Source organism: Notamacropus eugenii, chromosome 4 (assembly GCF_028372415.1).
Source record: "Notamacropus eugenii isolate mMacEug1 chromosome 4, mMacEug1.pri_v2, whole genome shotgun sequence".
NCBI classification, from domain to species: Eukaryota; Metazoa; Chordata; class Mammalia; order Diprotodontia; family Macropodidae; genus Notamacropus; species Notamacropus eugenii.
This window is the reverse complement of record NC_092875.1, coordinates 146,319,040-146,331,581: the sequence shown is the minus strand read 5'-3', so window position 1 is coordinate 146,331,581 and position 12,542 is coordinate 146,319,040. Positions and strand designations below refer to the sequence as shown.

The following is a 12,542-nucleotide window of genomic DNA, read 5'->3' as shown; positions in this document are numbered from 1 at the left end:
TTTAGTTTCTAATTTTTCAGCACTACAAAAATGTTTGCTATAAATATGTTTGTATGTATGGGTTCTTTTTCTTTCTTTGATCTCTTTGTGATATAGGCATAGTAATGGCATCGTCACGTCAGAAGGTATGCACAATTGAGTGACTTTTGTGGCAGACTTGCAAATTTCTTTCAGAAATGCCTGAAACTTCACAACTCCACCAGCAGTGCACCAGCAGTGTCTGTTTTCCAGTAGCAACTCTAATATTTGTCATTTTCTTTTTATATAAACCTTGCCAATCTGATAGGTTTAAAACATTGCTTCAGAGTTACTTTAATTTGCATTTCTCAAATAATTATGGATTTGAAGCATTTTTTCATATGGCTATTAATAACTTGGATTCTTCCCATAAGAAATTCCTTTTCATATTCTTTGTTTGTCAAATAAGGATGTAGTCTGTTTCTTGAAAAATCTAATCTGATTTTATGATCACCTTTCTAAATATTCACACTTTATCCCTTTTTTCTTTTTTATTAATTAATTTATTTTTAGTTTTCAACATTCACTTCCATAAGATTTTGAGTTGCAAGTTGTCTCCCCATTTCTCCCCTTCCCCCACCCCAAGACAGCATGTATTCTGATTACTCCCTTCCCCCAATTTGCCCTCCCTTCTATCTCCCCGCCCTCACCTAGTCTTATCCCCTTTCCCTTCTATTTTCTTATAGAGAAAGACAGATTTCTGTACTGCCCACTTCATCTCTTTTAATAATGCCTTTCCTTCATGTAGCCTTTTAAAGGACTATTTAATAGATAGTAACATTCATTAAGCCTCACCTGTATGAGTCATGGCACTTGTCTTATATGTCGTAGTAGAAAGAGTATGAGACAGAACTAATGTATTCAGAGTACAGATTGAAAAGCATTTTCTTCCATTTCTTTTTTTTCCCCCTCTTGGAATATGGCTAATGCAAAAGTTTGTTTTGCATGTCAATACATGTTTATAAAGGCTTTTATTTCTCTTACCTTCTCAATAGGTGGGGCAGGTATAGGGAAATGGGAGAAAATTTGGAACTAAAAATGAAATACAATTGAATTAAAACTAAAAGGATAACTAAAATTAAAAATGGAAGTGCAGGACTTAAATTCCAGGAATACTGATGTAAAATCTTATCTCAGATGCTTACTGCCTCTATGACCATGGGCAAGTCACCTAAGCTCTTTGAGCCTCATTTTCCTCATTTAAAAGATGGTAATAATAATACCTAGAGTAATTACTATAACAGGTTCTTGAAAGAATCAAATAAGATAATATATCAAAAGTGATATGTAAATGTTAAAGCTTTCATCATCATCGTTATTACATAACTGTGCCAGTCTTTTGCCATTCTTTCTTCTCTGCCTTTGTTTATGTCTTTTCTTAATGTGTGTTAAAAACCTAAGTTGGCCAGTGAATTTATATCCCCATTGTTCTTCTTAGACAGCACTATTCCTCTTGAGCATATTTCACATGTAGAAATTTAGTTAAGATCTTATCTGTCCTTCTTGTGAAAGAAGTAAAAGACTCCTATTCTTTGAACTTTTGTTGTACCATCTTTATGTCATTTGGATACAAAGAAAATTCAACATTGGAAGAACTAAATTATTTTATTACTCAAGATTACCAAGAAATATTATATTATATTAATAATATTATTATGTTGTATTATATTACATAACAATATATTGTATTATATTAGTTATGTTATATATAATATTATATAATATTGTAATTTCCAGATAAGTATTTATTTAAACTGCTCTTAATGTCTAAAAGTAGTAGTACCAAGAGAATCTTAGGTAAGAGTAATATGAATTTACTTTCAATTAAAATGTTATAAAGTGTTTCTCTTATTCTGGGTTTTGGTTCTTTATGTAGTGTGATAGGCTAGGCAGGAGGTACGGTGTCAATAAATCACAATTATTTATGTTATGTACCAGGCACTATAAAAAGCTCTTGAGGTATAGATGCAAAGAATGAAACAATCCCAAATTCTCAAGATGGTTGCAGTCTAAAAGTATGAAATGGAAATCTCAGCAAAATTGGGATTATTTCAGAAAATGAAATTATGTGAGAACATTTCAAACAGGGTTAAAAATAGAATTACTAGATTCATTTCACCTTTTTTCTTTCTGGGTCCAACTTCATTTTAACCCTGTTTGGATGGACAGATGAAATATTTCCTTTACGTTTTGGGAGATGTAATGTGATTTAATTACTGTTATCACCATGGCCAATTTATATTTAGAATACCTGAATATAGTGTATGGCATGTTTTTTATTAGCTTGAAGAAATATTCATATATCAATAAAAAGAGTATCTGAATTTTGATTTCCAGTACTATCTGTTCTAAGACATTTAGTTTGATTCAGAAACTAGAAACTAGATGATAGAAACTAGAAAATAGATGATAAAGGGATAAGAATTCCTATAAGGCAACTTCCTAGTATAGGAACAGAGAAGAATGAAAATATGTGGGGTGCTTTTCCAGTTTTTATTCTTGACTTTAAATATTTGAATGATATTCATTCAAAGTGTGGTCGTATTATGCTCCATTAGGGTACACAGAGAGCACCTTAAACCCTTCATTTAGGACCCGAGCTAAACTAAATCTTCTTTCTATCCCCATAGAAAATTCTATTCCAGGGAAACTCTCTGCTTCTTGAAATACTTCTAAATCTCTCTAGTTTTAGGATTAGTGACTAGAAGTTTTATAGAGAGATCAGTAATATTCTACCAGGAACCAAAACCCCAATTTCCACTAAGTTATTATTAAGATGCAAGTAAAATATGATTAATAATGGTGTTTATTTGTGTTGGTATAGTAGAACATGTCTTAAGGTAAAAAAATATTAAACTATAAAAAATTTACTTTGCCTTCATTTCAGCAACATAATTTTAAAAATATATTACTAGATGTGAGTGTCATTTGCTAATATACTTTTTTCCTGGCTAAAAGGAGTTAGATTGTATTTCTTGGGTCAGATCTGTTTCAAAGAGTTCCTTTATCTTAACCCCTATAAAATGAAAGAGTGGAATTAATGGAAATGATACTGATGCTCACCTGGTACCATTACACTGACACCATCACTGGCCTCAACAAGATGTCCTAGATAAACACAGTCATTAGGCTTGTAAACAGCACAGCTTATGCATTGCTCTAAATTACTTCACTACTCTAATGTGTTTTCCCTTTCTGTGGGTAGAACACAGCACCAATTTGAAATCTTTTAAAATTACTGTGTTACAACTGTAATGAAAACCATATTTAAAAGGAATCACTCCAAGGCAGCTAGGTGGTGCAGTGGATAGAATGCCAGACCTGGAGTCAGGAAAATTCATATACCTGAATTCAAATCTGTCCTCAGACACTACCTGTGTGACCCTGGGCAAGTCACTTAACCCTATTTGCCTCAGTTTCCTTATCTGTAAAATGAGCTGGAGAAGGAAATAGCAAACCACTCCAGTACCCATCTCTGGCAAGAATATGCCAAATGGGGTCACAAAGAGTCAGGCATGACTAAAAATGGCTGATACACACACACACACACACACACATGCATACACACAAGTTAATAAAGTGATTTTCATAACATGACTTAACACTTCTAATTATATATACATGCGCATGTATGTGTATGTGTGTATGTATGTATATATAAATTAGTACTATTGATTCATGTCATGGAAATCACTTTTTTAAACATTTTGTGAAGCCACTGCAAAGATTCAAGCACATTCATATATGTCCTCTCCTGTGCGTGGGAATCTTTGTGTGTGTGTGTGTGTGTGTGTGTGTGTGTGTGTGTGCGCATATCCTTGTAGTGGTGTTTTCCTTGTAGTTTCTCCTTGTTTTTTGCAAAGATTAACAAAGTGATATTCATGACATGATTCAACAGTCCTTTTACTTATATATATGTATATACATATAATGCACATTATATGTATGTATAATATACACATACATATATAAGCATAAGTAGGGCTCTTGTATACGTGTATCCATACAGATGTAAATACACACACATATAGAAGTTAGGATTCTTGACTCATCATGAAAATCACTTTGTTAATCTTAATCATATATTGCTAAACTTACAGTTGCTGAAATAAAAAATCCTTGTCATAAGAGTGCTGAAATCTCTGGAATGACTCAGTGATGTTATGATTCTATACAGAGGGGCTACATCAAAAATTAACTTTGTATACAGAAACCTATTGAATTTTAGAAACCTTCTTTTATCCTGTATATAAGAGACTCTAACGTCATCCTCATCTTTCCAGGGGCCAGCTTCTTAATGTTCTCTTAGTACCGTAGTGATAGCCTCTGAAATCATTGGTAAGCCTTCCCAATTCATTGTTTGGGTGAAATTCACCCTTTCCCCTGTAATTATAGTTGTGAAATATTGTGGAAACCCAGTACTATTTGTGGACTTCAGAACTGGCCATTTCTGTTTAGTTAGTTATTCGCATCTGGAACTAATTCCTAAAGGAATGGGCTTTGATACTAAGTAGTGGCTACCCTGTTAACAACTCTCCAATAATTTGCTTCACCAACAGGCATCATGGTCACCTTCCAAAGTTCTCATCAGGCAACACCTTACAACATGTATTGGAGAAATTAGTGCTGTTTTTAAAATAGGTGGAAATTTTTCCATTGTCAAAATGAATCTGTGTGTACTGAAAATAAAGATTTTTAGAAATGTGAAATCTAATCATCTGAAATTGATTGTGCTTATAATTCAGTTGAAAACCAAAGTAAATTTCAAATCTTGTTAAAATTTGAAAACTTTTCATAGTTAATTATAAGTGTTAGTTTATGGCATCTACTACAGCAAATTCTTAGTGTCCTGAGAAAATGTTCTCTTAAAATGAATGCTCTGGTCATTGCAATAACAAACAAAAATGCCCACCATTCCAAATGTGTTACAAAAGTAATCAAGGACAGGTTTAAAAAGATTACAATTGGAGAGTGACTTCCCTACGTTGTATATCTGCTATAGAGTGTGCCTGTTGCTGTAGAAAAGTATATTCAGGTGAATATTCTTATGGTTTCCCCTGAAAATATTTTTCTTGTAAATTAATATTTCCTTTAGCAGCAAAAATGAACCTACAGGCAAAAAACACTGCAAAAATATAGTCTTATTTTTGCTTAGTTGTACTTGTTGACTGAATTGTAAAGCACATTCAATACCATAAGTGTTAAAGATTGTCATTACATCTAAGAAAAAGTTCTTTGTAAATTGTACCACTGCATTAGACTCCAATTTTTTCATCTGAAACCTGTCCTTTTCTGTCTTTCCCTTTTTGCTCTGTCTGCACTATTTATCCATCCATCGACTGACAGTGTCTTTACATCCAAAATGCAAAGCAGACAGATGGGCATCTCAGGAAAGAATATGACTAAAAGCACCAGCATCAGTGGGGACATGTGCACAATAGAGAAGAATGATGGCAGCCAATCTGATACCGCCGTGGGCACCATGGGCACCGGTGGCAAAAAGCGGCGCTCCAGCATTGGGGCAAAAATGGTAGCTATTGTGGGTCTCTCACGAAAAAGCCGCAGTACATCCCAGCTCAGCCAAACTGGTAGGAATTTTTTTCCACATTCATACTTGAGTTATTCACAAATGTAAATTGTTGTTCTGAATCATTTTATTAGACTTATGATGTTGTCTGGAAAACAATGTGTTTGAGTGAGGGTAAAGATGCAATTACTTTATTTTTCAGCAAAGACAGAGCCTGTTTCACCATGAAGTATGGCTGCTATTGATTCTGGTTAACGTGTGTTACAAACTTGATGTAATCATTCCTTCTCTTCTCAGGCAGGATCCAACCTGAACTGTTGAGTCTGTAAATGCATAAATACAAATGTTGTTATTTTGTATTGTAAGAGTACATGATTACTTTTCTTTGGGTTACCCTTTTCATAAATTTCTGTGATTTTTTTTCTCATACAGAAACATAACAAAGTAATTTTGTTCTCAGTGAATTTCTGCCTTGAAGATGATGTCTCATACTCCATAGGAATAATGTAGCTACGTTAGTGATAATTTGACTTCCTTTTCAGTTTATAAACAACATTTTCCAATAGTATAAATTTTCTTCACTACAGTTTACATTATCCTGTTCATACTGAAATATTGTCCAAGAACAAGATTTAATGATTTTTTTTTTTTGCTAGCAGCCAAAATATTTAAATCTTGGGGAACTTCAACATCCAGCTTCCAAATCACATCTGCTACAATAAATTACAAGCAATACTCCTACTCAGAAAAGCTGTTGTTAGCAATGAAAGCATTTGTGAGTCAAAGCAGTGTCTTTTTCAGTGAGGTGTTGGTTTATAATTAAGCTGTAAACTCTTAGTAAATGAAATAAATATCATATTTTATACTTAGCAAACAAGCAAAAGCAAGTAATACAGATTTTGGTTTAGAGCAAATAAATCACAGGCAGCTAGATTAACACTAATTTGTGTTTGAAAACTAGAACTCATATACAGAAGTGAGAAATCTAATTCCCTACTACAAAATAATGTTGACTCAGAGAATTGAACAGCTTAAGGTGCAAAGGATCCTGCCAATCAGATGTTTGCACACTTTGGAATTTGAATGACGTGAAATGGATTCAATAATGTTCTGGAAGTTTTATTATTTTTCAAAATTTTGTCTGTAATTCACTAAACTGTAATATACATATAATATACACATATATTTACTTATATCTTCCTTTACATATTAGAAATGTTACTTGAAGTATTTTAAATGCATTGTATTCCTTCTTATGCTTCTTACACAAATATAATTTTGATTCATAAAAATTAAAGTTGTGTTTAAATCATATTATCATAGAAAGTGGTACTATAAGTTATATCAGTCAGAATACCATACTTCAAAAAAAGTATAGGCTTCAACCTTTAAAATTTGATTACATAATTGTTCACATGTCAAGAAAAAATTATTTACTTAATTAGCATTTTTCTATTTAAGAGAGTAAGCTTTTTTTAAAAAAAAAAAGGCATACCTAAAAGTAGTTATTAATAGCTTCAGAGCAGTGATAGCGTAGTATGCCAGTGTTGCTGTATTAGCAGGAATCTGGTACTGTAAATGAACCCACTGACTGTGAGCTGCCTTTGACTGGCAGATAGGAGCCAGTATTAACAAATACAGGGCATGATACTGTGAGATGGATTTTTTACCTTCTATGGTTAAAAGAGAGGCACCTACTATTTCTGTAGAAAAGGGGTAAGGATATATGCATAGTAAAATAGTCATTTTGTGATGGATGTCTGATGGGTCAAGAAAGGGGACCTGTAGAATCCTTCTTGCCATGGGACTAGAAATTTCATACCTGCCTATTGGGAGATAACTGTGTTTCATTACAGATAGAAACTTATCTTTGTTTCATTTTTCTACCTACTGAGAACATTCCTGGGAGCAGTCCCTCTTTGTTGTTTCCTTCCCAGATCACCAGGCTAGAAGTGTGCTGCCATGGGAAAAGCACTGAGTTTGTAGCCTAGGGAACTTTATTCTGATCCTGGCTTTTCTCTTTAGTACCTCTGTGATGCTGAGCAAGTAATTTCTCCTTTCTAAATCTCACTTTCCTCATCTGTAAAAGTGAAGTAGTTGGATTAAATTATGCCTAGGGTCTTTTTCAGTTCTAAGTTCGTTGTACTATGATCAATGCTGTGTGAACTACAGAGTACTGAAAAAATTGGCCAATGTGAGTGCCAACAGTTAGATTTGAAAGATCAAAAGTAGAATAGAGGTAACAACTAGAAATGTGATCAAAAAAGAAAACAGAATGGATTATTCAACTCTATAAAATAAAGTTGACTTTGATTCCTGGCAAAATTCTGAATATGTTATTAAGTGGATGCTTAATAAAAATCTAGAAAGGGAAGCAGTGATCCCAAAGAGCAAATGTGGCTTCATCAAGGATAATGCCAGACTGGTTTCATTGCCTTTTTTGATAATTTTGTAAAATAGCCATGTTGTTCTCATGGAAAGGATAAAGTGATATAGACTATACAATAGTATAGTTAGATGTATTCATTCATAAATTGATGGTTAAATAAATTGAGGAAGCCTACACACGTGAAAGTTTATGGAGTACATAGGGCTATATCCAGGTGTTTTAAAGACTGTCCTGTGGAAGAGATTAGATTTCTTTTGATCAGCCCCAGATGGCAAAAACAAGAGAGATGCATAAAATTTACAAAGACTTAAATGTGATAAAAAAAAAAAAGTTAGAACTGGAATCAACACTGGAAGTCATCTAGTCCAATTTCCTCATTTTACTGCTGGGACAATAAGGTGCTTCAAGTGACTTGTCCAAGGTTGACAGTAAGAGTGCAGGGATTTGAAGCAAGTTCCTCTGACTTCAGATGTAGCATACTTTCTTGATGGATTTAGACTCAATATAAGGAAAAACTCAGAAACATTTGAACCACACAAAGAGGAATATGCTGCTTCAGAAAGTAGTGGATTCCTGCTTACTAAATGTCTTTTAAAAAATCTGGATGACTCAGGTATGTTATAGATAGGATTCTTGTATAGGTATGAATTAGACTCTATGGTCTTTGAGGTACCTTCCAACCGATTCTGTGATTTGGCATAGTATATTGTGTTTTGTAATAGATACCTACTTCAAAATATTTTCATTACAAAAATTTTAGATGCGCTGTTATTTTATGGGTGATACTGAATTTATTTTTAATTCAATTCAGCAGACTTTCACTAAATGTCTACTACGTGCAAGACTGCATTAAGTAATGGAAGGCAACGAAAAGACAAAAACGAAACAGAGCTTGTTTTTAAGGAGCTTACCTTCTAGTTGATGGGGCAAAGGTGTGTGGGGGAATGGGAGATGGAGAGAGGGAAGCAAGGTGGAAGCAGTGTATAGATAGGTGATGGACCTCTGACATTTAATAGCTGTGTAATCCTGGGCAAGTTGTCACTTAACCCCTCTAAATCTCAGTATTCTCATCTGTAAAATGAGGATTATAGCACCTACCTCAAAAGGCAGTTGTGGCTATAAATTTTATTTGTATCTACACATGTGTGTAGATAAAGTTATAATATAGATGTAGCTGTTTCAAAGTTAATGACTATATAAATGCCAACAGCTATTTATCCAGTAGAATACAAGCTCCTTAAGGGAAAAGACGTTCATTTTTGTCTTTGTCTCAGTATCCACAGTCCCTAACACATAATGAACACGTGATAAATGCTTGTTGAATTAAATTAAATGCAATACTTACACAAGAAATAAATACAAAGTGCTTTCAAGAGTGTAGGAGAGGCTGGGATGGGGTGGGGTGAGTCAGGAAGATGGAGGTGGAGTCTCTGGAGTAGGGTTTTGAAGGAACTAAGGATTCTGTGAGGTCAGAGTGCTTTCTAAGCATGTAAGACAACATGTACCAAGACAAGAAATGGAATTTCGTGTTCACAAATTAGCTATGAGTCTAGTTTAACTAGAACAGTATAGGAAGAGTATGTAAAATAAGGACTGTAATAATAGGGTGCCAGATTATGGAGGCCTAGAGAAATTTTTAAAAAAATTTTTTATCCTAGAGAAAATAAGAAGCCATTAAAGAGTTTTAGAAGTAAAGTGATATGATACTACTAAAACATTAATTTTATAGACTAATAAAAATATCAAACATACTGATTTTTTTTATCATTTCTCTTTATATGTCTGTCGTTTCAACTCATACCCCCTTCAGAATAAACACTGTCTTGTAACAAAAATAAATAAATAAAAGATTAGAATACCATGACTGCAGCTGACAATGTGTACAATATTTTTATACTTTATCTTAGTAGTCTGTTATCTCTCTGCAATGAAGAGAAGATATATTTTGTTATTTTTTACAGGACCTCTATTGGTTTTTCAATTATTCATAGTTCAACTTTTTTTTAGTGTTTTTTTCATTTATAATATTGTACTCATTCTACATATTGTTTCCTTGTTTATTTTACTCAGCAGCAGTTTATACAAAACAATCTGTCTCCAAATTTCTTATATTCATGTCTTATTATGATGTAATAAATATTTCGTTATATTCATATGCTACTATTTTTTCAGATATCCTCTAATAATAACCCGCTTTTCCCAGTTATTTGCCACCACAGAAGAAAGTGGTATTTCAAATATTTGAGTATTTATTGAATTTCTTTTTATGTCATTGACTTCCTTAGGATAAATGCCTAGTGATGGAATCAAGAATATAATGGGTATGAACAGTTTAGCTACCTTTTTAACACAATCCCAAATTGATACTCAGAATAGTTAGACGACTTGACCTATAGTTCATCAATGAACCTGTCTTCTCACAGCCTAGCATTAACTTTTCCCATTTTTTCTCATCTTTCCCAGACTTTCATTGTATATAATGAAACATCAGAATTATTTTCATTTTAATTAATAATTCTCCCCCTAGAAATAGCTAGGACAGAGCTGTGACAGATATTTTATCTTGTTGACTCTTCAAGAATTATTATAGAATGACTGTTTATATTAAGGTCACATAAACTTTTTGAGTTTTGGATTAAAGAGTAATGTTATTCTAAATGTAATTTCTGCCAAAATGTTTTTCTGATTTTCCCAGTAGTCTTGTCAAAAAGGGAACTTTCCCCCCAGTAATTTTTATTCTAAAGTTTATTAGATATCACTCTATTTAAAACATAATGTTGTTTTATATTGCTCCTAATCTTGCTCATCTTGTCTGTCTCTCTTATATACACATATACACTTTTCTGTTTTTAATTAATGAAATATAGTTTTGTTGACTATTACTTTATAGTATATTTTGAAGTCAGATAATGTTTTGCCTTCTTCAATCATACTTTTTCTTACTGGTTTTATTGAGATTCTAGAACTCGTTCTTCTAAATGAATTTTGTTATTATTTCGTCTGATTCTGTGAAGAAATATTGCAACATAATATTCATATGGAACTATATATGTAAATTAAAGTACAATTGCTATTTTCATCATATTGGTATAGCCCATCTGTGAATAGTGAACATTCGGTCACTTATTTAAAATCTTTGTTAGTAGGGTTTTGTAAAGAGTTTATTGTGTTTCTGTAGTTGTAAGGAATACTAACTGGTCAGTATATTGAGGAAGTACTGAAGAGGTGAGAGCCAAGAAGCAGGGAAAACAATTAGGAGGCTATTGGAATACTCCAGGTGAGAGGTAAATACTTGGACTAGGAAAGAGGCTTTGTGAGTGAAGAACAGAAAACAGATGCAAAAGATATTGTGGAGTAGAAGCAATAAGATTTGGTCATTGATAACTTGACAGAGAAAATATTCAAAGATGATCCTTTAAAATTGAATGACTATAAGGGTAGAAGTACATTCAATAAAAATGGGAGGAAGTATGAAGGAATGACAGGCTTGGGACATGCTGAATTGGAAGGAGGAAGTATGATGCAGTGGAAAGAAAATTGGCTGTGGAGTCAGAGGACCTGGACTTACATCCCACTTCTGACACTTACTACTTGTGTGACCTTGGACATGAGATCTGTGAAATGAGAGGATTGAACCAAATGGCTTCTGAGGTGACATTTAACTTAGTATCTGTGATTCTAGCATTCTAATTAACATCGAATGGTTCATTAAGTTGCAGAGTTTTTCTCTTTAAATGAATTGTGATATTGGGGAATTCAAGGAGTATGTGTATAAATACTTTTAAAGAAACTTCTCCCTCTCCTTGCCACATAAAATGGAGCTACCATCTTAATGACTTCAGTCATGAATATTTAGGTATGATCAATGACTAAAATGTTAAATCATTTTCAAAGATGCTGATGTCTATTTACTTAGATCTTATGGGATCCCGATGTTGTAAATGTTGGAAGATGTTGGAAATAACATATTGAAAATTGGAAGATGTTGGAAATAACATACTGAAAATAATTTTTTACCTGGGATAGAAAAAGTATTGATCGTCTGCAGTTAACGTAGCATTGATCTGCATGATTTTGTGGACTCATGAGCTCATATTCAGTGTCCCAAGCATGAAATTTCTTTATTAATATGCTTTGTTCTTAAGAAAAATCAGTCATGGAACACTGATCACATTTTCCATGGAAATTTCTGCTTTTGTAAAAATAATAATAATGATGATGATGATGAGTAGCTGACACCTATACAGTGTTCCCAACCGTTAGTGCAGTTTTAAAATGTTAAAAGACTTTTTTAAGGTTTACGGTATGTTTTACAGAGTAAAGTGAATGCTCACATTACGAAATTATTCTTTTGAATAATTGCCAAGTGACAAATGAGTTTCAGGGTCACATTACTTCATGGTTTCTTTGTTAAGAAACTGCTCTTCCTAAGAAAAAAAGGACCAGGACCAGACTGATTTACAAGTGAATAATATCAAACATTTAAAGACCAACTAATTCCAGTGTTAAATTATTTGGAATAGGGTCCTACTAAACTCCTTTTATAAACAAATATGATATTGATACCTAAAGCAACCAGCAAGAGTAAAAACAGAGAAAGAAAATCAT

The 12,542-nt window shown here is 33.1% G+C and overlaps 1 protein-coding gene across 14 annotated transcripts in view; it reads left to right on the top strand.

The window, feature by feature from the left end:
* Window positions 1–12,542, top strand: part of RIMS2 (regulating synaptic membrane exocytosis 2) — an 842,692-nt gene that overhangs the window by 740,484 nt on the left and 89,666 nt on the right. For all 14 annotated transcript variants that reach the window (XM_072603307.1, XM_072603309.1, XM_072603321.1 and 11 more), the window contains one exon: window positions 5,365–5,606. In XM_072603307.1, the coding sequence (XP_072459408.1) occupies window positions 5,365–5,606 (242 nt within the window). The remainder of the gene's footprint in view (window positions 1–5,364; window positions 5,607–12,542) is intronic.